Source organism: Saccopteryx bilineata, chromosome 2 (genome assembly GCF_036850765.1).
Source record: "Saccopteryx bilineata isolate mSacBil1 chromosome 2, mSacBil1_pri_phased_curated, whole genome shotgun sequence".
NCBI classification, from domain to species: domain Eukaryota; kingdom Metazoa; phylum Chordata; class Mammalia; order Chiroptera; family Emballonuridae; genus Saccopteryx; species Saccopteryx bilineata.
Genome location: NC_089491.1, coordinates 16,093,040 through 16,119,447, shown reverse-complemented (window position 1 = coordinate 16,119,447; position 26,408 = coordinate 16,093,040). Strand labels below are relative to the sequence as shown.

The window sequence follows — 26,408 nt, the reverse complement described above, 5'->3', positions numbered from 1 at the left end:
CAGGTCCTCAGGCCCTGGCTGGTTGGCTCAGCTGTAGAGCATCCATCCAGCGTGTGGAAGTGCTGGGTTCAACTCCTGGCCAGGGCAAACAGGAGAAGTGCCCATTTGCTTTTCCACCCTTCTCTTTCTCCTTTCTCTCTATCTCTCTCTTCCCCTCCTGCAGTCAAGGCTCCATGGGAGCAAAGCTGACCCAGGTGCTGAGGACGGCTCTATGGCCTCCGCCTTAGGCACTAGAATGGCTCCAGTGGCAATGGAGCAAGGCCCCAGATGGGCCAAGCATTGCCCCCTGGTGGGCATGCTGGGTGGATCCCAGTCAGTTGGGCACATGCAGGAATCTGTCTGCCTCCCTGTTTCTCACTTCATAAAAAAAAAAAAAAGAAGAAGCCTGACCTATGGTGGCGCAGTGGATAAAGCGTCAACCTGGAAATGCTGAGGTCGCCGGTTTGAAACCCTGGCCTTGCCTGGTCAAGGCACATATGGGAGTTGATGCTTCCAGCTTCTCCCCCCTTCTCTCTCTCTGTCTTTCCTCTCTCTCTGTCTCTCCCTCTCCTCTCTAAAAAAATGAATAAATAAATAATTTTAAAAAATTAAAAAAAAGTGTACAGGTGCTCGATTTAGCATGGCCATGAAAATTAAAATTAATTGAAATGAAATAAACTTATAAATTTGGTTCCTCAGTAGCCCCATTTCAGGGGCTTCATGACCTCAAATGACTAGTGGCTATTGTCTTGGCCAGCACAGACCAAGGCATTTCCATCATCTGGGAAAGGTCTGTTGGCTAGCGTTGGTGTCAATGAGCATGGTGGAGATAAGCATGCCTGTTTTTATAAATAAAGTTTTATTGGAACACAACCACATGTATTTGTTTACTTATTGTCTATGTCTGATTTTTATGTAACAGTAGCAGAATTGAGCTTTAGCAACGAAGACCATATGAGCTTTAAAATTTTAAATATTTGTTATCTGACCCTTTACAGAAAATATTCACTGACCCCTGGTCTAGAGATTAGAGTTTTAGTCCCTGTTAAGGAATTCTCTATCTGTGAAACCCTGAGCAAATGTCTTTAACCCTTGAGTCACAAAAAAATGGGAGTGGGAAGTAAAAAATGCAGGTCTTTAAAAAATTACTATAACTCAGTAATCTGACTCCTGCTAGGTCTGTGATCATGGGAAAATCGTTTACCCATTGTGGCCTCAGTTTCTTCACTAGGAAGAGAGATGGAAAATCATCCACACAGGAGAATTTCAGAGGGAATGAGAGAACTGTTGTTAATTGTGCTGTGCCCATAGCCAGGGCTGTCCAATAAATCTGTGCCTATGGCCAGTGCCAATACTATTGCGGGGCACTCGACAGCATTAGTCAGAGTAGTGGCAGGGGGTACTGTTAGGTACGTGGATATGAAGCCAGGGATTATATGTTCCCATCCAGAATACTGGATTCAGTGTTGTTGCCATAGGAACCGCCCCACCCAATCCACCTTCAAGCCGTACCTTGATTGCTCCCGTTGATATCTGGATCTCATGGAGCCTCCTCATGGTGCCATCCCGGTCGACAAAGTAGGACGATGCGAGCTGGTGCAGAGCTTCAACACTTTGAGTGGCATTCCCTGACTTCCTGTCGAGGCGACTTTTGTCCATGTACATGGTCAAGGCCTCCTCCCCTGCATGGAAAGGAAAAAAGCTCAGGCAGGCTGTCCAGCTTCGGAGTAGGAGGAATAGCTCCAGAGTGTAGAGGCCAAAAGGACCCTCAAGCCTCCCACTCTTCTTGCCCAAGTTTCCTCCTGCCACTGAAGATCAAGAGCACAATGAAAGAGGCCCTGGCCGGATGGCTCAGTGGTAGAGTGTCAGCCTGGCGTGTGGAAGTCCCGGGTTCGATTCCCGGCCAGGGCACACAGGAGAAGCGCCCATCTGCTTCTCCACCCTTCCCCCTCTTCTTTCTCTCTGTCTTTCTCTTCTCCTCCCTTAGTCAAGGCTCCATTGGAGAAAAGTTGGCCCGGGCACTGAGGATGGCCTCTGCCTCAGGTGCTAGAATGGCTCCAGTTGTAAAGGAGCAATGCCCTAGAGGGGCAGAGCATTGCCCCCTGGTGGGTATGCCAGGTGGATCTCTGTCAGGTACATACAGGAGTCTGTCTCTCTGCCTCCCCACTTCTCATTTCAGAAAAATTAAAAAAAAAAAAAGAGCACAATGGAAGAGAACTAGTCCATAGATAGCTGTAAAAGCCATGTTCCATTAAGACAAGGATCATGGAAAAACTATTAGTCATCAGGGACAACCCCAACTAATCCGCTTCTTAGCCCTCGCCGGCATCATTCCATGCCCATGACTCACCTCCTCTTTTTGAGGTTCAGTCTCTTCTGTAAATTAATGGACCTGCCAGAGATGGTCCCTTTCCATTCCTTTCTCCTCCCCCTCTGTTTTCCTTCTCATCATCCACTTCCTCCTTTTCCTCTTCTCATTTCTCCCCTATCCTCTTCCCTCCTTCCTTCCTCCATTCCTTTCTCTCTCTTCTGCTATCCCTTCCTAGACAACAGATGGATGGATGGATGGCCAGGTGACTGAAGAGATAGATGAACAGATGGATGGATGGATGGATGGATGGATGGGTGGATGAATGGATGGATAAATGATGATAGATAGATAATAGGTAGATAGATAGATAGATAGATAGATAGATAGATAGATAGATGATAGATAGATGGTAAATAGATATAATAGAGAGATAAGACATAGTTTAGAGAAAGGAGGGAAAAACTATGTGCTTATTAGAGAGAAAAATCTGACCTGTGAGCTCTGTGAAATCAGACACTGTCTATATCAGCCACGTCTTTATCCTTTAAACAAAGCCCAGTGCTTAGTATATACATAGTAGTCAATGAATAATTAATTCATATTCCCCCCCCCTTAAATACCTACATATATGTGGGACTGTGTTTCTGAGAATGCAGTGGAGAAGCAGTTACATTGGAGGGAGAGGCGGGACAGCAGGAAAGTTAGATACACAGAGAGAGAAGATGGGAGAGACAGAGACAGGGACAAATATAGAAACTGACACATTTCACTCCATGGAATTTTCCTTAGAAACACATGCATAGATTAATAGCAGTATTACCTCTGGTGCCTTTTATTTTGCACGACAAGATGTTTCACCAGAACGTCAGACAGAAAGCCTCGGGTACGCCTACCACGTAGATATGTAGCTCTGATCATTGTACATCTGGTTTCACCCTCTGCTAACAGTGAACTTGGGGATTTTTCTTAACCTCCCTGTTCCTCAGTTTATTCATTAAAATCTTAGGGAAAGAATAGCACCTACCTCGCATAGTCATTAAGAAACAGAAATAAATTAATACACGTCAAGTCCCCGCATCAGTGTCCAATGCACTGCAGCAATCACACCGTTTGGAGAGGCAGGAAAAGCAGCGCCTGGACTTGCAGGAGCTGCATGAGCAAGTCCCCTCTCCATGCTTGAGTTCCTTCGGTGGAAGGTTGGGGACACACTGTACTTGCCTCACACAGTTGCCACAGGATTAGCTTAGTTAATTACATACGGTACCTGTCTCCCGCCTGGCACACAGTAAGCACTGCGGAAGGGTGAACTACCATTATTTGATCACTGTAAAATAGCAATTGAATGAGGTTTATCCCTTCTTCTAATCAACCCAAAACAATAGGCTAGCTGGACAACAAATGCTGTTAATCCTTTTTAAGGACAAAAGCCTGATATCTAAGATAACGGAAATTTCTTTAGAATGCTGATGTTTTTCCAGTTGAAGAGAAAAAAAAACAATTTACTTTCAGAAGGACAGTGGTTATCACAGGAAGTGGGCACAGTGGGGACTCACAGGTGAACTCCTCTGCCTGCCATCCCTCCACGACGGATTCTAGAACATGGTTCCATGGAGAGTTCCCCACAAGCTGCCTCCTGCCTGCGTGTGCAGCGCTGTCTGTGTCTACTACCCACACCATCCCTCCGCCTCCATAATTTATTCTTACTCATTTTCCTCCCAGGCTTTCCTCGGCCTCTTTCCTCTCTGCAAGGAACGCCATCCTATCTCTGCCCTAAATGTCTGGCTGTTGACATCCTATAAGCTTTCTGGGCTCAATTCACGTCACCTCCTCTTACCACCCCCCCTCTGACCCAGACCTGGAAAACTCCTAGGCAGTCTTCAGGACGTGCTCAGGCACACGCTTCCTGGGGGCTTCCCAGCCACACCCCCACACCCACACACCCCCGAGGGGTGCACTCACCTTCCCTCTTTCATTCCCTAGCCTGTCCCTTCAGTCCAGTTCAGCGAGCACCGGCCACTTTGTGTGTGCTCAGCACTTTAGCAGGCACTGGGGTGACAAATGAATAAAGACACTGTCCCCCTTCTTGAGCCACTGAAAACTACTTGCCTGCTGTTCAGTACGGGAGCCACGGGCCAAGTGTGACTACTGAACACTACTGATTGTGGCTGGCCCCAACTGAGGGCACTGTGGTGTAAGCTATACAGTGGGTGTCCCCAACGTAAAAAGAAAAAAGTTAAATATCCAGTTAATAGTTTATTCTATTAATGACATGTTGAAATGATAATATTTTGGATGACATATTAAGTGAAATACATTTCTAAATTAATTCTTCCCTTTTTTTATTTCTACTTTTGAAAATGAGCAAATTGAAAATAGCATTGTGTGGCTCACACTGTGACTCACACTGATTCCCACTGGACAACACTGCTCTATGGAAACAGGGACCCACAGGGGTCATGTCACTGTCCCGCACGGACAGCGAAGGTACTGGATGCACAGAGTGCGATGGCACCGGAAGAAGGGGGCCTCCGTCCTTGTTGCCAGGGGCCCAGGGGCCCCGCCAATCTAGCCTCTCCAGCTGCCTCCCTTGCCACCCTCCAGGTGTGCTCTATCCTGCACAAATGCGCCCTGTTTTTCCTCATTGTTGGGAGTCTGCTTTTCTGCTTTTCTCTGGCTAACTTCCACTCATCCCTTTAGTGTCGCCAAAGACAACACCTCCTCTGGGAAATCTTCCCTGAATCCTCCACTGATTAAGAACTCTACTCACATGCTCCCACAGTCTCTTATTTCTTCTATACATCACCTACTACATTTTCTAGTGACTGCCTATTGAGTAGCCACCTCCCTCCCTAGAGGAGAAGCACTGTGACATCAGGGAGGATGCAAGAGTCTCTTGTCATTTCATTGTCATTACCTAGCACAATATGGGTGTGGTTTAGCTGATTTCCAAATGATCACGGTATTTTTCGGTGAATGAATAAATATGGAAATGATCCAAGTCTCCAGTGTTTATGGATAGGCATTTCTGCCTCAGTGACTAGACTGAAATATCTCAGTAAGATTTGTCATCATCAAAATTAATCTCTGGTTCCCTGTGCCTAGATCTGAGTTGAGTTTAGAAGAAGACACTCATGTTTACAGTTTTCCATGAAGCCTTCACCAGTTATCCCAGAGGACATGATCTTGGATCCTTTGAATGCCATAGCAACCTGAATAGATTTGGCTGGAAAATGGCTTTATATCCAATTAGACTTTAAGTTCAGGGGTGGTGGGTGGTGGCCTGGAGAAACAAGGACTGGATCCACTTCCCCTAGGTCAGAGGAAGAGCAGACATGGGGTCACCATCGGAAGAATATATATATAGGACGTGTAGATGGCTGGGTGGGTGGATAGATGATTGAATGGGCAGACAAACAGATAGACAGGTGGGAAGGGAAATGACTAAATAAGTGAACATGCTAGAAGTTAGAGGCAGGCAGCCGAGGAAATAAATATTCCAACTGTCAGCTCAGGCTCTCCAAGGGAAGAGAAGGTGAAATCAGCCCTGTTCCCTCTGGACTGAGAACTGGCAGCAGCAAACCTTAGATCAAGAGGGGTTAATGGGCTCCTTGCTGCATTATTAAGACTTAATTTCTTGTTTATTAAGGGAATGCTCTGTTTAGAGTGGCTTTCCCACTTGGGCATTCCTGCAAATTGCTTCTTCACCCCACACAGGCCTTTCCTTGGTCTCTGTCCCCCAGGGGCTCCGCCTCTCTCTCTGCAGCGCGACTTTCAGGGGGAAACAAGGTGGGACTCAGACACAGGGATGGGGGTGGAGGTGGGAACTGATCATGTGACCTTTTGAGACAACAGGGGATACTACTTCCCGATGGACGATGGGGGTGTCCGCACTGCAGGCTACTGGGGCGACCCTTACCCCTTCCTAAGTAAGCCCCTGTGGCTTTACTCTCAGCCTTCATCTTAGCCAAGCAGAGCTGTCCCAAAACGCAGGGTGGGCAATAATGAACAGACACACAAACATACACATGGGTACAAGAACATGAACCCTCATGCAAAAATAGACATTCATGCATTATGCACACATTTACATGCATGCACAAGCTCATATATACTCATATATGTGGACATGGCATCCATATTCATGAGTCCAATGAGTAAGCATGTATGTATTGAGTGTGTATATATGAGCATATATAGTTTAAGTTAATATCCGAGTACAGTAGACATGTGCACACATCTGTCTATACACGCATGAGAGCTTGATCATACATATCAAGGTGCTTCCTTTGGGTCAAAATATATATAATCTTCCAAGGAACCAAAGGAAACTGGTTTTCCTGTGTGCCATTCTAGACCCCCCCAAACTTCCTTTCCCCAACTTCCACATGGAGATCACTCACACCAGCCATATTAGGAGTTTAATAGATTTCACCAAAAATGTGAACCTCTTAGTTCAGCCCCCCCAATCTCCACTTCTCCTTCCTCACTCTCTTTCTTCCACCTTCCTCTCCCTTGGGAGCCATATAAATGCGCTTACTCGTCCCGGATGTGACGGCTTGCGGATTATCCTTGTTGTCTGAGTATGCCCTCAGGACCGCACCTGCCACCTCAAACAGCTTATCAAAGCCTTTCTCCTAAACGGATACTGTGTTCTCCTTAGGAAAAATTATACTGAATAAAATTCCCTGCACCATCTTCTATTTAGACAAGAAAACTCACATCCAGACAGAAGAATCAATTTCTCGATGTCTCCCATTCATCCAGGGAGTGGTCTAGCAGAGGGCCTTAATCCCAAGTCCCCGAGTTCCTTAGCCCCTCTGAATGATAACAGTGATAATAATAATAATAATAACAGCAGCGATAATTTGTCAGGTGGCAAACACTGCTCTGAACACTGTAGACACCTCATTTAATCTAATCCTCACAATATAAATTAAGGAAATACTCTAGTTATTTCCTACCGATACCAGGGGAAACCAAGGCTTAGGGGAAGAGTCCGTTGCCAAGGTGACACACACCTGAGGAGGAGCAGGAGGCAGAAAGGGAAGCCTGGCAATCAAACTCCAGAGCCTGCCCTTTTCTTCACTACAACTGACCACCTCCCTTCTCTCCCACTGCATGAAGAGGTCCTTAAGAAATGCTTCCCATGAATGAATGAATGAATGAATGAATAAATGAATGAATGAACGAATGAACAAATGAATGAATGAAAGAAATGATGATGTAAGAAGGAGCTCACAGGGTTTCCAGCACATTGTGTTCAAAATCAACAGTCAGTCTTTTCCACTCCTCTCCCCGCTCCTCCACGTGGAGGGAACACGGAGGACCCACTGTCCAACACCAGAACTCCATCCAAAGCTTTGCATATTTTAAAATGTTTTTGCTGTAAAAACAGCAGAGGAACAAGGCTCTGTGAATAATTCATCATCTCGCCTTAGAGAAATTAAAAATATATTTCACTGCAAAAGAAAAGTCTTTGTTATTTGGGATTTCCAGGGACTCCAGGAGAACACAGCCTCTAATAAAAGAACTGAATCGGTCGCAATAATTTGTTTTCAGGTAAAATGAGAAGTGGGAGAAGTTCAAAGAAAAGGGTACAGGTTAATGAAACACTCAATGTAGAAGTGATTTTGTTTTCACTGTACAAGAGAATAGAATTTACACTCCACGATTAAACATTCGAAGTCTGACCTCACCGCATCTCTGACTAGCAACAAACACATGCTGGTTGGTTGTTCTGGGAGTGGGTGGGTTGGTGGATAGATTAGTGAGTTAAAGACATGACTGTTGTTGGGTCAAGAACTAATGCAAGCTTTGTGGACTGAAAGCCCTAAATCAAAAATTAAAAGTTAACCTTTTGTTTAGATAAATTGAATGTTATAAAACCAAAACTTTAAAACTTAGCTCTGTCACTTACTAGCCACACCTCTTTTGAATCTCCGCTTCCTTGTCTATAAAATGCAGATGACTTGACTGAACATGCAGTTTCTGAGAACTAAAGACAATGTACAGTGCCCGCAATGGTCCAATATTCCATAAGCATTGCAGATTATTGTGAGAACAGATAAACTTGCCAAACCAATCCCCATTCCTCATGCCATTAAATCTTTAACCTGAACTTCCTCCAAATGCACCCTGCGAGCTCAGCCTAGAACGCTTCGCACTGTCCTTCCATCTGGCTGGTTGCCTCCTATCAGTCTGAACAACCACCCCAGCTCATGGCGCTCACTCTCCTCTGAAGGAGACGGCCATCTCCTGTAATCAGCTACACCTCCTCCCACCAGCCAGCATCCCTCATCATACCAATCTTGTTTCACCGCCATAAGCCACACCCAAATGCCACTTAGCAGCTCCCTGAGAAGGTGGCACAGTACTCTACCACCAAAGGGGTTTCCCAAACGTCAGCGGAGCCAGTCTCTGTGGTAGGAGACTGATTACAGAAGGATTGTAACTTGTAATATAAACCATGATGAATGCAGGCAAGACCCATACGCATCCAGATGCCATTCTCCCCACCAACACCCCTTTTATTGCATTGCTGTGCTCCTTTTTCTCCACCCATCTTCTCCTTACTTCCCTAAAGACTGACTGGACTTGGTGGGAGGGATGGGAAAGGCTGAGCAGGGTGGAGCTCTCCACCTTCCGAGGAACCTACTCCCAGCCCATAGAAGATACAAACGATACCTTCTTTGTAAAATGCCAATCTCAACTTACCAGTCCCTAAAGCACACTTAAATTAACAAAGGCAATTCTCTGAACAACATCTGAATTTTAATTACCACCCTAGATTAGACTACATTTCAAAAGGAACTAATATAAAAATCATACTGAGCATTCCCAACAAACTGAGCTAATTCCAAAGTGAAGCTACGCTTCCATAGAAGGTAGTCAACTCTCAAGTTAGACCGTCTCGGAGAACAGGATCAACTGCTCTGATACGATTACAGGAACCATGACAATTCAGCTTATCTGGCAATAGACACCTTTGAATGATGTACTGCGACAGAGACGTCAATTCAGCTGTGACCCCAGGGCCTCCCCGCTGCCCCTTATCCCAGACCCAAACATGGCAAGGCTATGGCCCAGGGGCTGCTGACCTACCTCCCAAGGTGGCAGAGATGAGGAGGTGTGTGCCGTACTTTTTGATGATGGTATCGATGAACTGCTGAGTGGTGGGTCTCCTGCCAAGCAGGCGGACGCTCCTTTGAAACTCCGGCATGAGGGGCACTGGATGGCGGACCAGGTCTCTCCTCTCGATGGCTGTGTTCCTCACCTTCCAACGGGCAAACTCCCTGCGCAGGAGAGAGGAGCAAGAATCTTCAACTACCCACGTTGACCCCAAGTCAAAGTCTATCCCGCCATCCCAGCCAGACATCCCTCTTCGGGTGAGAGACTGACTACAATTGTTTTCTAATATTTGTCAAGTGATACCTAGACCTGGAGCTTCCAAAACTCCGCAGCCAACAGATATTTATGGGACACTTGTCTCAGCACCGGGATACTTTGACAAACCAGATAGACACAGTCGTGTTCTCGTGTTGCGTTCAGAGCAACAGGGATACCCAGCATCACTGTCGTCCAGGTACTTGTTCATCTCTCAGTAGCCTGTGAATGATACCAGAGAGATGGAATCTTCCTAGGCATGTGGTGCATGTTATGTGGTAGAATTCGTAAGAATGATAGCTGGACAAATAAGGGAACAAATGAGTAAATGAGAGGAGAGGAGGAAGAGACAGAGGCACAAGGTCTAAGACACAATGCAGACTGAGACCCGTTCTAAGACAGTTACAAAAGCAAACACTAAGCCCAGAGCTCAGTTTAATTCAAGAATTTCACATGACTTCACGATGCCACAACAATGTGGAAGAAATTAAGCTGTGCTCTGAAGATTGTGTGGGGAGATTTCCATTCTCCCTTCGTAAACGGTAGAATGAATCAAGACCAGAGAGCACTGAACCTGGGAGTCCAACTCAGGCTCTCACTCCATCTCCAGCAAACTCCGTGGGAAGAGTGTGGGCGGAGCTTGCCACTTCTCTGGACCTACCTTCCCTTACCTACGTAACCCAAAGATTATTCTCTATTCCTAGTGATGGAGCACAACTTCCATGAAACACAAGGTATGAAAATGCCTTTGGAAACTGCCAGGCAGTAATTCAGTGTGAAAGTTTTCTAACATTGTTTTCTCACAAATTCCCAGACACGTAAATGGTGAAAGGTTCATGGACAATGAACAAGGAGCGTGCACACTGAGGACCAGCAGAGGGCCTTGGTTCCTGTTACTCTTGTCTCAGTAACGACCTCCATTCCTGCCAAAGACGGAGCTCCCCAGGAAGAACCAGCTCTGCCACCTGCTGGAGTCATAAGCTCTGGGTCCTTTGGGAGAAACAGACCAGCCAAGAGGAGTTGGAGATCAGCCTTGATAAGTGATGGGAACCAGAGTTTAAAGAAAAGGGCTCCTCTCCTGCCACAAGATGGGGGAGACAGATGAAGAAAAGGGCACGGAACAAGAATAAGCCAAGGGGGTGGGAACCCCTCAGGGGTACGCCCAGGTAATTCAGGGGTGGAGTCTGACCCCATGCAAAGGAGATGGGTCTGAAGAAAGCTTTCACATTAGAATACATTTCGAAGCTTCAGAGCTTACAGTCTATGTCTGCTTAAGGAATCTCTGTTCATAATGCATAACATAGTTCAAATTCTAAATAAAGTGAGCTCAATCCCTTACATATAGGTACTTATTAAGTCAATCAGCTGCACCCAGTAAGCCCTGGCAGGGCACAAAGTATGATGTCTACAAAAGGGGGATGGGCATGTCATAGTCCCATGTCCTTAAGAAACTCACGGTCTGGCTACTTATTAAGTTAATCAGCAGCACCCAGTGAGCCCTGGCAGGGTGCAAAGTATGATGTCTACAAAAGTGGGATGGGCATGTCATAGTCCCATGTCCCTAAGAAACTCACAGTCTAGCAGGGAAAAGAAATTTCCAATTTATTACAAATCAAGGACTACAAGATACAGAAGGAGGAACACGGACTTCTCTGGTCTCTCAGAGATGCTGCAGCGAGGAGGTCCCAGTTGAATTATAGCTTTAAATTACACATGGGACTTAAATGGAAATGCTGTTCACACACACACACACACACGCACACACGCACATGCACATGGAGGAAAGGGCAGGAGCAGAGTGAGTGAGTGGGAGAAACAATGCATTATGGGAAAAGCAGAACAGGACAGGAGGTGTGGGAAGAAAGGGGTTTGGAGGAGACAAGATGGGGCAAATGGGGTGACCAGATATGGGGACAGGGTAGGGGACATGAGAGCCAGTTGAGGAGAATTTTATTGGTGTGATAGGTAGCTTGGACATGAATCCCAACAATCCCAGCTCCTGGTTTCACCCCCCCCCCCCCCATGTAATCTCCTCCTATTGAGTGTGTGAGGAAGTGGACCCAGCCTCTTGCTTCTAAAGACTAGATATGAAGGTGATGAAGTGTTACTTTCAAGATTAGGTTACAAAATATGGAAGCCTCTCTTTCTCTGTGTCTCCCTTTCCCCACCGTCCACTGCCATTTTGAGAGGTTGCTCTGTGGAGAGAGCCCCATGGAGAGGAACCCAGGGGAGCTTGCAGCCAGCAGCCGTGGTGGCACTGGGATCTCACAAAGAACTGGACAGTAAGAGTACCACGTGTGAGCTGGGAATAGGTCCTTCCTGCCAGAGCCTGAAATGACTACACTGAGCAAGGGCAAGGGCTTGCGCACCCAGCTAAGCCACACCTGGGTTCCTGACCCACAGAAATGTGAGATGATACATACTGGCCCTGACCGGTTGGCTCAGCGGTAGAGTGTCGGCCTGGCGTGCGGGGGACCCGGGTTCGATTCCTGGCCAGGGCACATAGGAGAAGCGCCCATTTGCTTCTCCACCCCCCCCCTCCTTCCTCTCTGTCTCTCTCTTCCCTTCCCGCAGCCAAGGCCCCATTGGAGCAAGGATGGCCCGGGCGCTGGGGATGGCTCCTTGGCCTCTGCCCCAGGTGCTAGAGTGGCTCTGGTTGCGGCAGAGCGACCCCCCATAGGGGCAGAGCATCGCCCCCTGGTGGGCAGAGCATCGCCCCTGGTGGGCGTGCCGGGTGGATCCCGGTCGGGTGCATGCGGGAGTCTGTCTGACTGTCTCTCCCCGTTTCCAGCTTCAGAAAAATACCAAAAAATAAAAATAAAAATAAAAAATAGATGATACATACTTCAGTATCAAACCACTGAGTTGTGTAGCCATTTGTTATTCAACATTAAATGACCGATAAAAGACAATGAGAATCATCATATTTCTGAGGAAGAGTCTTTCCTCATCAGATTATCTCTGAAATTTATTAGATTACATATACATTAGTTATGGAGTTACATATATGCATAGAAATGTGCATATATTTCATAGACATATAATAGACAAATATAGAGTTTGATATGTTGTATGTTATCATTATATCACTATATTACATATGTACCACTTTTATTTATAACTTATGACCTTGGGTTACTATTTTTTTATGTGACTATGTCTACATTTCTCCAAACTAATACACAACATGTCCAGAGTCACACAACTAGTTAGTGGTAGAGCTAAAAGTACAAAACTGCAACCTGATTCTTAAATCACTCTTTTAATGTAGACATTGAGAAGGAGAATATAAAAGCCACAGAAGAACCAGTACAAAAACAAAGGAATAACGCCACCCCTCTACCAAATTATAGGCCCACGACTCAGTTCCTCTTTGTTCTTTTCAACAGCCTCCAGAGTCTTCCTGGTGTTCACCAGCTGCACACCCAAGGCCCACCGTCTGTATTGCTTCCTAAAATAACTAAGGCAAAGCTGGGTTCTGGTTCTTTCTTAGCAGGTGGATGCATGTGGCCCACTGAGCACAGTGCCAAGCTCATGGGGTGAGCTCTGTCCAGGGAAATGTTTATGAAGTGCTGGCTCTGAGCCAGGACTGCGTGTTCAACATCAGGAACAGAATTCCTGAGCCTAAGGAAGCCCATCTTACTAGAGAACAGTGGATGCTTAGACAAGTTCTTTAACTAGAATTTGCCAAGGTCAGTTTAGTCACGGAGCAGTCAGACAGAGAGATCTCAAATGGCTATGTTAAATTTGGTTAAGATTTTTTTACTTTTAAATTCTAAGTAATATAGAAAGTCAAAAGAAAATTTTGAACAAACACCCAATCTGACTTATGTTCTAAAAGAGGAGCAGGCAATGTTTTTTTTTCTGTAAGGGGTTCTATAGTAAATATTTTGGTTTTGCCACCGTCAACAATACATAAATAAGTCAGCATGGCTATGTTCCAATAAAACTTTATTTACAAAAGCAGATGGCAAGCCAGATTTGGCCCATAAGGAGTGTGACCCTTGTTCTAAAAGCATCACTGACTCTTTCAAACTTAACTCACTCAACTCATGGATGGGAAAACTGAATTTCAAAAACATTAACTTACTTGTCCAAGGATCACAGAGCAAATGACTGGCAGGGCTGAAATCAGAGTCTAGCTCATGACTCCAAAAACAGTGTCCTTTCGAATGCAACATACCACCTTGTAGAATTGTGCACCTGAAACCTATATAATTTTGTATGAGGTTAGACTAATGGCGGCATGAGAGATTCCCTTAATCTCTACCCTTAAAATTTCAACAAATCGAACAACTATAACTCAGCTAAGGAATACCATCTGGGCTCACAGGCATGCCAGAAAAATCCATGCACCTAATCAACTAAAGGTGGAAAGGGTAGAAAACAGGGGCAGAAGATAAGCACTTGTGGTCAGCTCAGGAAAGGGGAGAGGTCTAGAATGACTGGGTCTTCTTCTACCAGGAGGAATGAAGAGGAGGGGAGGAATTTGGTGTGATTTTGAACCAAAGCAGCAGAGCATGGGGTCACTGCTAGTGTTCCCTTGGTCTGCCAGCAGCCCACACTCAGATAGACACAAAAATACAAAATGCGGCCCCACAGCCTCCCAGATATTGCCTCCCTTCCCTCGTGGTACAGAGAGTGGCAGAGAAGTACCCCACAGCTCAAAAACAGAGGTGCTCTGTGTCTGATGGCCTGCTATGTTTGGATACAGGAAGGAGCACCCAGAGGCCTGAGACTGCCATTGCTAAAGCTGTAAAGCCTTCAAAACAAGTCCCACCCATCATCATGACTGCAGCCCCACCTCCACTTTTACTTCTGAGCAGAATTCAGCCTGGGATGGTACAGAGCTAAAACTTGTAATCCAGGGCCACCGACTGTAAAAAAAATAGAAAAATCTCTCAGAAAGTTTTTCTTCTAATCTATCTTTCTTTCTTTCTTTCTTTCTTTCTTTCTTTCTTTCTTTCTTTCTTTCTTTCTTCTTTCTATTTCTTTTCTTCCCTTCTTTCCTTCCTTCACTCCTTCCTTCCTTCCCTTCTTCCTTTCTTTCTTTTTAGCAAGACAGATACAGACAGACAGACAGGAAGGGAGAGAGTTGAGAAGCATAAACTTGTTGCTGCAGCACTTTAATTGTTCATTGATTGCTTCTCATATGTGCCTTGATTGAGGGCTTCAGCTGAGCCAGTGACCCTTGCTCAAGCCAGCTACCTTGGGCTCAAGCCAGTGACCATGGGGTCATGTCTATGATCTTATGCTCAAGTAGGTGACCCTTTGCTCAAGGTGGTGAGCCTGTACTCAAGCCAGATGAGCCCATGCTCAAGTCGGTGACCTCAGAGTTTTGAACTTGTGTCCTCACAGTCTCAGGATGAAAATTAAACAATATACTTCTAAAAAATGACTGGATCAAAAACTAAATAAAAGCAGAGATCCTAAGATATATGCACACAAACAAAAATTACAGCATGACATATCAAAACTACTGGGATGCAGAAAAAGCAGTAATAAGAGGAAATTTTTATATCATTAAGGCTTCTATAGAGAAACAGAAGAGATCCCAAGTAAACCACTAGAAAAATAAAAACAAAGGCAACACAAATTCAGCAGAAGAAAGGAAATAGTAAAAATTAAAGCAGAACTTAATGAAAGAGAACAAAAAAAAACTATAGAAAAAAAATTAATACAAAAAAGTGCTGGCTCCTTGAAAAGATCAATAAAACTGACAAATCCCAGACTATACTCACTAAGGAAAAAGAGAAAGAACTCATATAAACAAAATGTGAAATGAAAGAGGAAAAATTACCACAGACACCATAGATATAAAAAGCATCATACTAGAATACTATGAAAGAGTATATGCCATCAAATTCAACAAATTAGAAGAACTGAATAAGTTTCTACAACTATACAATCTTCCTAGACTAAGTGGTAAAGAAGTGGAAAACCTAAATAGACCTATAAGGAGGGAAGAAATAGAAACAACTATCAAAAATCTTCCCCAAAATAAAAGTCCAGAACCAGATGGTTAGACTAGTGAATTCTACCAGATATTCTAAGAAGATCTAGTACTTATCCTTCTCAAAGTCTTTCAAAAAATAGAAGAAGAAGCAATACTCCCTAATACATTTTATGAGGCCACATATGCCTGATATCAAAACCTGACAAGAACAATACAAAAAAAGTAACTACAAACCAACATCTCTAATAAATACAAATGCAAAAATCTAAACAAACTACTAACAAATCAGATACAATAATACATTTAAAAAACAATACATCATGATTTAGTGGGATTTATTCCAGGAGCACTAGGATAGTTCAACATACATAAATTTATTTTTTTATTACATGAAAGGTGGGGAGGTAGAAACAGATCCCCACCTGTGCCCCAACCAGGATCCACCTAACAAGCCCCCTAAGGTTGACGCTCTGCCCATCTGGGGCTGCTGCTCTGTTGCTCGGTGAAGAGCTATTTTAGCACCTGAGGTGAGGTCACAGAGCCATTCTCAGTGCCTGGGTCCAACTTGCTCAAACCAAGACATGGCTACAGAAGGGGAAGAGAGAGAGGGAGAGAAGGGGAAAAGGTGGAGAAGCAGATGTCACTTCTGCTGTGTGCCCCTGACTGAGAATCGAACCTGGGACTTCCATACACCAGGCCAATGCTCTACCACTGAGCCAACCAGCCAGGGCCAATGTATGTAAATTGATCAATGTAATACACCACATCAACAAAGCAAAGAACAAAAATCATATAATCCTATCAATAGATGCAGAAGAGGCATTTGATAAAATACAACAGTCATTTATGTTTAATAAGCCAAATGAAATGGTTATGGAAGGAAGATACCTCAATATAATAAAGGCCATACATGATAAGCCATTAGCCAATATCACACTAAATGGTGAAAAATTCCAACCTTTAACATCAGGAACAAGACAAAGATGCCCATTCTCTCTATTCTTAAACAACATAGTATTGTCAGTCTTAATCAGAGCAATAAAGCAAGAGATAGAAATAAAAGTCATCCATATTGGGAAAGAAAAAGTAAAGGTATCACTTTTTTGCAGATGACATAATCCTGTATATATAGAAAACCCCAAAGACTCCACCAAAAAACTATTAGAAACAATAAAACAATACAGTAAAGTCACAGGATACAAAATCGATATATAAAATTCTACTGCTTTCCTATATGCTAACAATAAAATTTCAGAAAATGAATTAAAATAAACATATCCTTTTACAATTGCAACAACAACAACAAAATATAAAATACCTAGGAATAAACTTAACAAAGAATGTGAAGGACCTCTATACTAACACTACAAAGCATTTTGAAAGAAATTGAAAAAAACAAAATAAAATGGAAAAATATTCCATGTTCATGGATTGGAAGAATTAACATAGTCTGACCATATTACCCAAAGCAAGATACAAATTTAATGTAATCCCCATTTAAATCCCTATGTAATTTTTTTAAGAAATAGAACAAAAAATCACCAGATTTGTATGAATCCATAAAAAACCCTGAATAGCCAAAGCAATCCTGAGAGAAAAGAATGGAGTCAGATATCACCTTACCTGACTTCAAATTATATTATACAGCTATGATAATCAAAACAGCATGGTATTGGCAGAAAAACAAACATACAAACCAATGGAACAGAATTGAGAGCCCAGAAATAAAGCCACATATATATGAACAAATAATCTTTGACAAAGGAGCCAAAAACACACAATGGAGAGAAGAAAATCTTTTCAATAAATGGTGCTGGGAAAAATAAATAAATAAATAAATAAATAAATAAAGGTGCTGGGAATTGGAAAGCTACATGCAAAAGAATTAAACCTGTAAATAGTTTGTCCCCATGCACAAGAACTAATTCAAAATGGATCCAAGATCTAAATATAAGATCTGAATCAATAAATTACATAGAAGAAAATATAGGAACTAAACTTATGAACCTTGGCTATAGAGAACATTTTATGAATTTGACTCCAAAGGCAAGGAAAGTAAAGGCAACAATAAGTGAATGGGACTATATCAAACTAAAAGGCTTCTGCACAGCAAAAGAAACTGACAACAAAACACAAGGCAGCCAAGCAAAATAGAGTTGATATTCACAAACAACAACTCTAATAAGGGGCTAATATCCAAAATATATAAAGAACTCACAAAGCTCAGCAACAAATAAGCAAACAATTCAATTAAAAAATGGGGAGAGGACTTGAACAGACACTTCTTCCAAGAAGACCTGTAAAAGAAATATATGAAAAGATGCTCATCTTCACTAGCTATTAGAGAAATGCAAATCAAAACTACAATGAGATACCATCTTACACCTGTTAGAATGGTTGTTATCAAAAAGACAGGTAGTAACAAGTGTTGGAGAGGCTGTGGAGAAAAAAGAACCCTCATTCACTGCTGGTGGGAATGTAAACTGGTACAGCCATTATGGAAGACAGCATGGTGGTACCTCAAAAAATTAAAAGTAGAACTATCATATGACCTAGCAATCCCTTTACTGGATATCTACCCCCAAAACTCAAAACATTGGTATGCAAAGACACATGCATTCCCATGTTCACTGCAGCATTATAATTGGTGGCCAAGACATGGAAATAACTAAAGTGTCCCTCGATAGAGGATTGGATAAAGATGTGGTACATATATAAATGAAATACTGCTCAGCCGTAAGAAATGACATATTGCCATTTATGACAACATGGATGGACCTTGAGAACATTATTCTAAGTGAAATAAGCAAATTGGAAAAAGTTAAGAACTATATAATTTCACACACAGGTGGGATATAAAAATGAGGCTCATGGACATAGATAAAAGTGAAGTGGTTACCTGGGGAAGAGGAACAGGGGGGAAGGGAGTAGAGAGGGACAAACAAATGGTGACAAAAATTATTTGACTTTGGGTGATGGGCACACAATGAAATCAACAGTTCAAATGTTACAGAGATGTTCACCTGAAATCTATGTACTCTTATTGAACAATGTCACCCCATTAAGTTTAATTTCGACATAAAAAGAAATCCCACTAAATAATTTTAATAATCTGTCACCCTAATAAATTCAATAAAAATATATTAAGAGTTTCAAAAGAGTTAAAAATAAAAGTGAGAAAGCCTTGCTTGTCATGTTGCCTAACTGCTCTGCTGGCCCAGGAACAATTTCAGTAAGTTCTCAGTGAAATTGAGCACAACATATAATATATATGTTTCCTTCAGAGCCCACAGACCAGTGAATTCCCCTTGGAGGAGAAGGCAGAACTCACAAAGGCACAGGATCCGTGGAATATGCTTATGCCCAATTAAGCATCCCAGCAGGACAGGCAAGCCAATTAGACTGAGATTAAAAAAGGATTGTGGATGGGAGGCTTGGGGCGGCTGCAGCAAGGCCCGTCCCACTGAGGGGGCGGAAGATGGGAGGCTAGTGATGACAGAGGCCGGGGATGGGTGAAGACTGGCGCCACGGTGGCAGGCTTTAAGATAAGGCTGGAGAGAGAATCGTGCAGTCCAAAGCTTAGCATTGTCTTTATAGGGATGCTCAGTCATCCCCTTTACTGACCTCCACTCGCCTACACACACAGATGTGCACACACATTCAGTGGCACGCTGAGCACCAGGCAGAGGCACTGAAGGAGAAAGGATGGTGAGCCAGGCATGGAGAACTGTCTCTGTGTCCCGGGGAAGGTGCTGAGTCCCCAGGGGAAGAAGCTGAAGCAGCAGAGGGTCCTTGGCTCTGTAATTCTCAGCCTGGGCTCTTAAGGTGGAAATCTCGGGTTAAAGCCTGACTCCGTCACCGATTCACTGTGCGCTAGTGGACAAGTTTGCTCGCAGTCTGTGAAAGGTAGATGTAATGCAGGGAAGCCTATCTACCTTAGAGGGGTGGGTTTATGATTCTATTCATTCGTGAAGCACAGTCAGTACCTAGAACATGATAAGACCTCAATAAAATGTCAGCATTAAAGTTACTATCAATATCACCACTGTTGCTATGCTGTTATGACAGGCTACAGTGGGACGCTGGGTGACAGTGGATGGATGGTGTCATGAAAGAGGAAAGGGAACAATCATGATCTTCTTAAATGTCACCAGCAGGTAGACTATTTGCCAGGATTTCAATCTTTTGCTGTATATGCTAAAGGCAATGAGTCTGAATTTAAGAACTGGACCAATGGTTGATGAACTCCCTCCAAGCCTACATCCTCATAGAAGCCATCAAGACCAAAAGTGTGCATCGCCCCACCTTGTGCTGAGTTCAAAAAAATAACAGTGGGAAAATTGTAAATTGAAAGAAGTTACAAATAATTGCAAGCTGCTGTTGGTATTTTTCATTTTTTATTATTTGCATAGGGCACACATACAACCGAGTTCCTATTGCTTAAATTTTTGTTTTTGATTCCTCGTGAGAAATGGGAGACAATTCCTACTTCTCTGGCTGTGAGGAGAGCACCTCCAGAAGTGCTAGGTAAATGTGAGTGTCCTCCGCTGTTTTCCAGAGAACTGAGACTACGAATGGTGTGTGGAGAAGTGCGGGTTTCTTTTCCTCTTCTTTAGGGAGCATGTTTTGCAGCTTGCTGTTTTAAAATTAAATCTGACCTCCTAATAGAAATAATTGGAGGCAGTTTCCAAGAACTCACATACCATCTAGACTTAAATGTTCAAAAAACTGAAAAAGGAAAAAAAAAGATAAATTTTAGGTTCATACTCGCATGTGAAATGAATTCTATAAAGTCTTGAACACTTGATACAAATGGACTACAAATGCCTCCGAGCTTCCTTGCAGCCAACAGAAAAAGGGAATTCCATTTAAAAGAGTCATGCGGATGAGAAAATAACAGAGCAGTTGTTGTTCAGGTTTGTTGGAGAAACATAGATTTCCTGGATGCTACAATAGGGCACAAGAATCTCCCATGGTTTTAAATAAAGGAATAGATGTAATGTATGCTGGTAGGGGATGTCTTCAACAATACCCTATTGTTTGATTGGCTCAATATAGCTTAATGCATATGCCAAAGTACCATTCACTAAAGCAATTCCTTGAGAGTCAAACATATTAATCTAAATATGTAGCTCTCTAGTGGTCTGATTTAATCCAAGGGTACATTTTCAAACAGTTCATAGACACTGTGGCCCCAATAAATGTTTATTGAAAGCATGACCAATTATGGTTATCGGATGTTTGGATGTTTACTCCTGGGAGGCTTATCCCTTTGGTTGCATTACTAATAATTTGGAAGTGGAATAAAAACCAGCTTCTGAGTATCTAGTGAGGGGAGACTCTGGGACCACTTCTGTTATTGTTGGCAGCAAATTATCCCCAGAGATGAGCGAGAGGAGTCACAGAAGAGGCTAGTGAGGAGACAGAGAGAGAGAAAAAGAATATTTCTGTCCACTGTTTCCAGTTTCTCCTCACATGACCCCTATCCAGCTTGGAGAAAGGTGAAGCCAAGGGCATATGTGAGTGGAAAAACAAGTCCAGTGTCCACAACAAATCTCTTGCCCGCCTCCATGCCCCAGTACGTAAGAAAGAGCCAAGTGGATCTCTGGGGCATTTTGACCCCAGAGGGATGAGGAGAAGAAAGGCAGGAAGAGAAACAAAAACTGTCTCTAAAACATGCTTATGAATAGCTATATTTTAACTATGAAATATCGGCTTAACTTTAGAGAAGAAAATGATCCTTGCTTACAATATGCATATGCATATAAGCCTTTCCATTTTCCAAAGTGTGTTCACTTAAGTAATAGCATTGTTCTGCTCCTACTAACCCCAGGAGCAGATCTGAAGGCTCTCGTGAGAATCAAGGTCAGAAAAATGGGGGCAGCTCGCTAATCCAGGGGAAGCGTTTTGGAATGAAGCTACTGGCTTGTCATCGAGGGGAGACTTGAGAGGGAACAATAGAAACACAACAGGCGCACTTGGAATTACCCTAACTTTTTCATAAATGGACTGCTTTCAGAAAAGCAAACAGGAATCTTCATGGAGTAGCATTACTGAGGGCAGGAGCCACACCGGGGATCATGAGAACTCATCCGGGAAAAGCAGCTTTATTTTGCTCAGAGTGGCCACAGTTTCCTGAGATGCCCTCAGCCACCTAAGCTGCCTCGCTGCCTTGACATACGGAACCAACCCATCAGATTGGAAGGGCTTCGGTGTGATCATCTGAGGACATCGCAGTCATTTTGCAAATGAGGAAACTGTCGCCCAGAGAGGGAATGGGACTCACTCAAGGCCACCACATGGTAAGAGGGGCAGATTCTGGGTCCCTGATCTCAGATCCAGTGTTCCCCATCCTGATCCACTGTCCCGTCCCATGATCCTGATTTTGTGCGGTCCATAGTGCCCTTGTTCCTTTACCAACTCTGGCGTCATAGACATTATCTTCCTGACTACCTGGAAGATGGGGAGTATTGCTCTCCCCTTCGGAAGTGGGGGTAAACTGAGGCCCAGGCCGATGAAGGCCACAGGGCAGACCCATGCCAGTGCCGGGAAAGAAACTCAGATTCCAGGATTCTCTGCCTGGGCTCTTCCCTGCTTCTTCCTGCTTCCTCCTCCACCGCCATCCCCTCTAGCCACATGTCACCATCCACTGGAGCACAGATGTCACCTCTCAGAAACCACCCTGCCAGGAGCACCATCTGTGCTCTGCAGAAGAACAATGATCTATATGATATCAAAGAAAAGGATATATATGATATCAAAGGATATATCAACAGATATATATGATATATATAATATCAAACGCTCATTCACTGACCACCTGAAAAGGAGACACAAAATGGGTCCTTTCCCAAGGACATGGCACTGTGGGAGGCGCTCAGGCAAAAGCCAGAGAGGCCTGGTTTTGAATCCTAGCAGAAAGCACTCATCAGCTGAGCGGTCCTTCGCAGACTGCTCAGCCTCTCTGAGCTTCTTTACCTGTGCAGCAGGAACCCGGGTATTCACCTTGCAGGGTTGCTGGAAGGAGTAAGCATCATGAATGCAATTAATCTGGCAGCAGTAGCTACTCACTCAGTAAATGTTAGCTGTTTTTCCTTCAGCAAGGCCTGCTAAAAGTGGAGTTTGAAGCATAACACACAACTTTTAATGGAGATTTTAGATGATCTTAATATGCCCACGGGCTCCAGGGATTACACAAACTGCATGCAAGTAAAATATTTAAAATTCTGTTTACTCAATTTGTCTCTATGTTCACCTCCAAAGCATCTATTGTGAAAGCATGACTCATAACTAAATATAGATTAATAAAAGTGTGGAGCAGCAATTATTTTCCAATTATCATAAATCCCATTAAACATTGCAATTATATGAATTTTCTTCTTCCAGATCACAAAATTCGAGAGCTCCAGGGAACCACAGAGAACGTCTTCATGCCGCCCTCGATCTTCAGGTGGAGACTCAGAGAGGGGGATGGTTTTCCCAGGGACACACAGCTGTCTGTCACACAGCCGGTTTTCCAAACCCAGTTCATACGCACAACGACCTCTGCTCACGTCCCTTTTCTACAGTGCGTCTTCTTAGGAGAAAAATGAACCACCTCTTGCTCAGAAAGTAATACTCCATTGGACTGCCAATTCCCTTTGTTGAAATATGTGAGAACTAGCCAGTGTGCTGCCATCTCTGAGCCTCCCCCAAACCCTCCTTCTCCTTGGGTTCCTCTCCTGTTTCCCTATGGACGAAGCTGCCCCGTTCCTGCTCTAAACCAGTGAAGACGGAGCTCTCTCTTCTATGCATTCAATACACACCCACGTACTTTTTGGTGGTCCTATCTCAAAAACTTGGAATCTGAAGCCACCCTTTACTTAAATAAATGAAAGTTCTCAAAAACCATTTAACTCAGGGGGTTGGCAAAGTGGAGCTGACAGACCAAATTTGTCCCACTGTCTGTTTTGTAAATACATCTTTATTGGAACGCAGTCACATGCATTTGTTTATGTATTGTCCGTCTATGGAGGCTTCCACACTACAATCGCAGGGTAGAATGGTTGCAGCAAAGACCGCAGGACCCACAGAGTCTAAAATATTTACTATCTGGCCCTTTACAGAAGAAGTGTGCTGGCCCTAGTTTATCCCATTGACACGGTCAGCCAAATAATGCATTTTCAGGGAATAATCGAGGATGACAGATCAAAGATTTATGGATTGAACTACTCACCAAGCAGATCAGTAAATTCTGTGTGTTTTTCAGCAAAACGATTTCTTGGCCCTAGAAATATTTGAACACTACTGGGCCAAAGCAAATTAGAAAACAAGAATATTTTCCCACACAGCTTGCTTGGAGCACCTTTGAGCTTAAATAAAGTCACTATTTATATATAAATTAGAAGGAACTGATCAAAAAAAAAAAAAAAAGCCAAGATCACACCTGAGTATGAAAATAAATATGTTTCAAGTGGAATTTATGATTTGATGATTAAACAAGGTAATTGATTTAATATATGCAATGATGAAAAAATACCATCTGGGGCCCCCTCAGGCATTTTCAGAGGCGTCTGATTGGCCAAGCACTGCAACAAGAAGAAAGAGAGCACCGATTTTTCACTGCAGCTTGATGAATTGTGATGCCATGAAATCATGGCTCTAGCCCTGGCAGCTTGGCTAAGTGGTAGAGCATCGGCTCTGAGTATGGATGTCCCAGGTTCAATTCTCGGTCCAGGCACACAGAAGAAGCAACCATCTCCTTCTCTACCCCTCCCCCCTTCTCCTTCTGTCTGTCTCTCTTCCTCTCCCTCAGCCATGGCTCAATTGGATCCAGCACATTGGCCCCATGTGTATTGAGGATGGCTCCATGGAGCCTCCACCTCAGGCACTAAAAATATCTCTGTTGCAAGCATGGCCCCAGATGGGCAGAGCATTGGCCCCAGATAGGTGACACTGGTTGGATCCTGGCCAGGTTGCATGCAGAGTCAGTCTCTCTATCTCCTCTCCTTTCATTTGGAAAAGAAAAAAAGAAAGAAAGAAAGAAAGAAAGAAAGAAAGAAAGAAAGAAAGAAAGAAGGAAGGAAGGAAGGAAGGAAGGAAGGAAGGAAGGAAGGAAGGAAGGAAGGAAGGAAGGAAGGAAGGAAGGGAACATGGCTCTGGAGGTTAGAATTAGGAAGACTGGGAGGCACTGGCAAAAAGGCAAAGCCCCACACAACAAAGCAAGCTCTTTCTGACCAATCAGTATAGAGCAGCTGACCCTGGGAAGTAGGCAGAGCCTTGTCTGAGGCCATGGAAGCACAGTTTGACTAACTGATTGATAGAGACGCTTAGCGGAGGAAATGAGAACCCACACGGTGGTTGGAAGTGCTGCGGTTGCCGTGCTTACTGACTAGGAGGACCAATGAGTTTCAGGAAAGAAAAATGTGAATGGAACATTAGGAACTGTCTTCTGAGTGCCCAGGTGAGCTGGAAGTGTTTCAGTCAGAAGCCAGAAATGTTCACCCCTGACAGGTATGGTCATCTTCCATAGGCAGCACCAGGATACTAGCTGACCATTATGGGAGAGATTAGCTACTTATCTGCTTTTAGCTTTGAGTTGGATGATCCTCCAAAACACACTGAGAGATGCCAGCCCCCTGGTCTGTCCCATGGCTCCCCCACCCCCTGAATCTGAATTTTAATTCTCTCCTTTCTTCTAAAGTACATAAAAATGCTTCCTCTCCATCAAATTGTTCTTCAGTTGTTCCCTTTTGGTGTCCACACAAACAACTAGCAAATCTCATTTTCTTGGGCATAGAGGCATTCCAGTGGCCACATCTTATGAAAGCCACTGCCTGGCAATCACTCTTCTGCAAGCTCGCTTGGTACTGTCCAAAGAGTACCAACCCTTCTCTCATACACAGATGTGTATCCACCTACATCCATAGACTCAACCACAAGTAATACCTATTTCCAACATGGGACATGCTTGATTCTTCAGATCCATATGTATAAGCATAAATGTACACTGGTCACCTAAGATGGGCCAGCTGCTTTGCATTCATATTCACAAGCACCCTGGGAGGTGGTTATACTTGTCCCCATTTTACATATGAAGAAACCCAGGTTCCAGGACCCAGCCAGGTTGAACTCTCTCTAGTACACTATGTCAGTGGTTCTCAAACTTTTTGAAGTCAGGGCGCATTTAAAATCCTACAAATAATTGTAGGTGCACTATATACAAATTTCTGAAAAATATGTTATAATAAGTCAAATATTAAAGAAAAAATATAAATTCCAAGCGTGCTTTTATGGTAATTAAACAAAATAAATATGACAAAATTAAATTTATTCTGACATTAAAAAACATTTTTGTGTTACTTTTTTGAGTTATGCTTTTTAGAATTTGTAAAAAAGAAGGGTTAAAAAAGAAAAAAAAAACGACAGAAAAGTTATCTTTTTATATATATAGATACATTCTTAGTAAGACAGTAAATTCGGCAGGTCCCAGTGTGAATGTGTTAAGTTTTTTCATTCTTGTGTTTATGAGAAACATGAGCCTGATGTGTCCTGGCAATTTCTTCAATGTTTGGATATATATTTGAAAGGCAAACTCATTTCCTCTTCAATACATTGAAGAATTCCTCTCTTTTTACTCTTAGTTATGTTGAACCTTGAGAACATTATACTGAGTGAAATAAGTAAATCAGAAAAAACTAAGATCCCATACATAGGTGGGACATAAAAATGAGACTCAGAGACATGGACAAGAGGGTGGTGGTTACGGGGCAGGGGAGGAGGGGGGAGGAGAGGGGCGAG

General features: G+C 43.5%; 1 protein-coding gene across 1 annotated transcript in view; it reads right to left on the bottom strand.

Annotated features, from left to right (window-relative positions):
* Positions 1–26,408, bottom strand: part of BRINP1 (BMP/retinoic acid inducible neural specific 1) — a 185,606-nt gene that overhangs the window by 67,109 nt on the left and 92,089 nt on the right. The window contains exons 3-4 of the mRNA XM_066256381.1: positions 9,392–9,582; positions 1,492–1,661 (exon numbers count right to left, since the gene is read on the bottom strand). Coding sequence (XP_066112478.1) covers positions 1,492–1,661; positions 9,392–9,582 — 361 coding nt within the window. The remainder of the gene's footprint in view (positions 1–1,491; positions 1,662–9,391; positions 9,583–26,408) is intronic.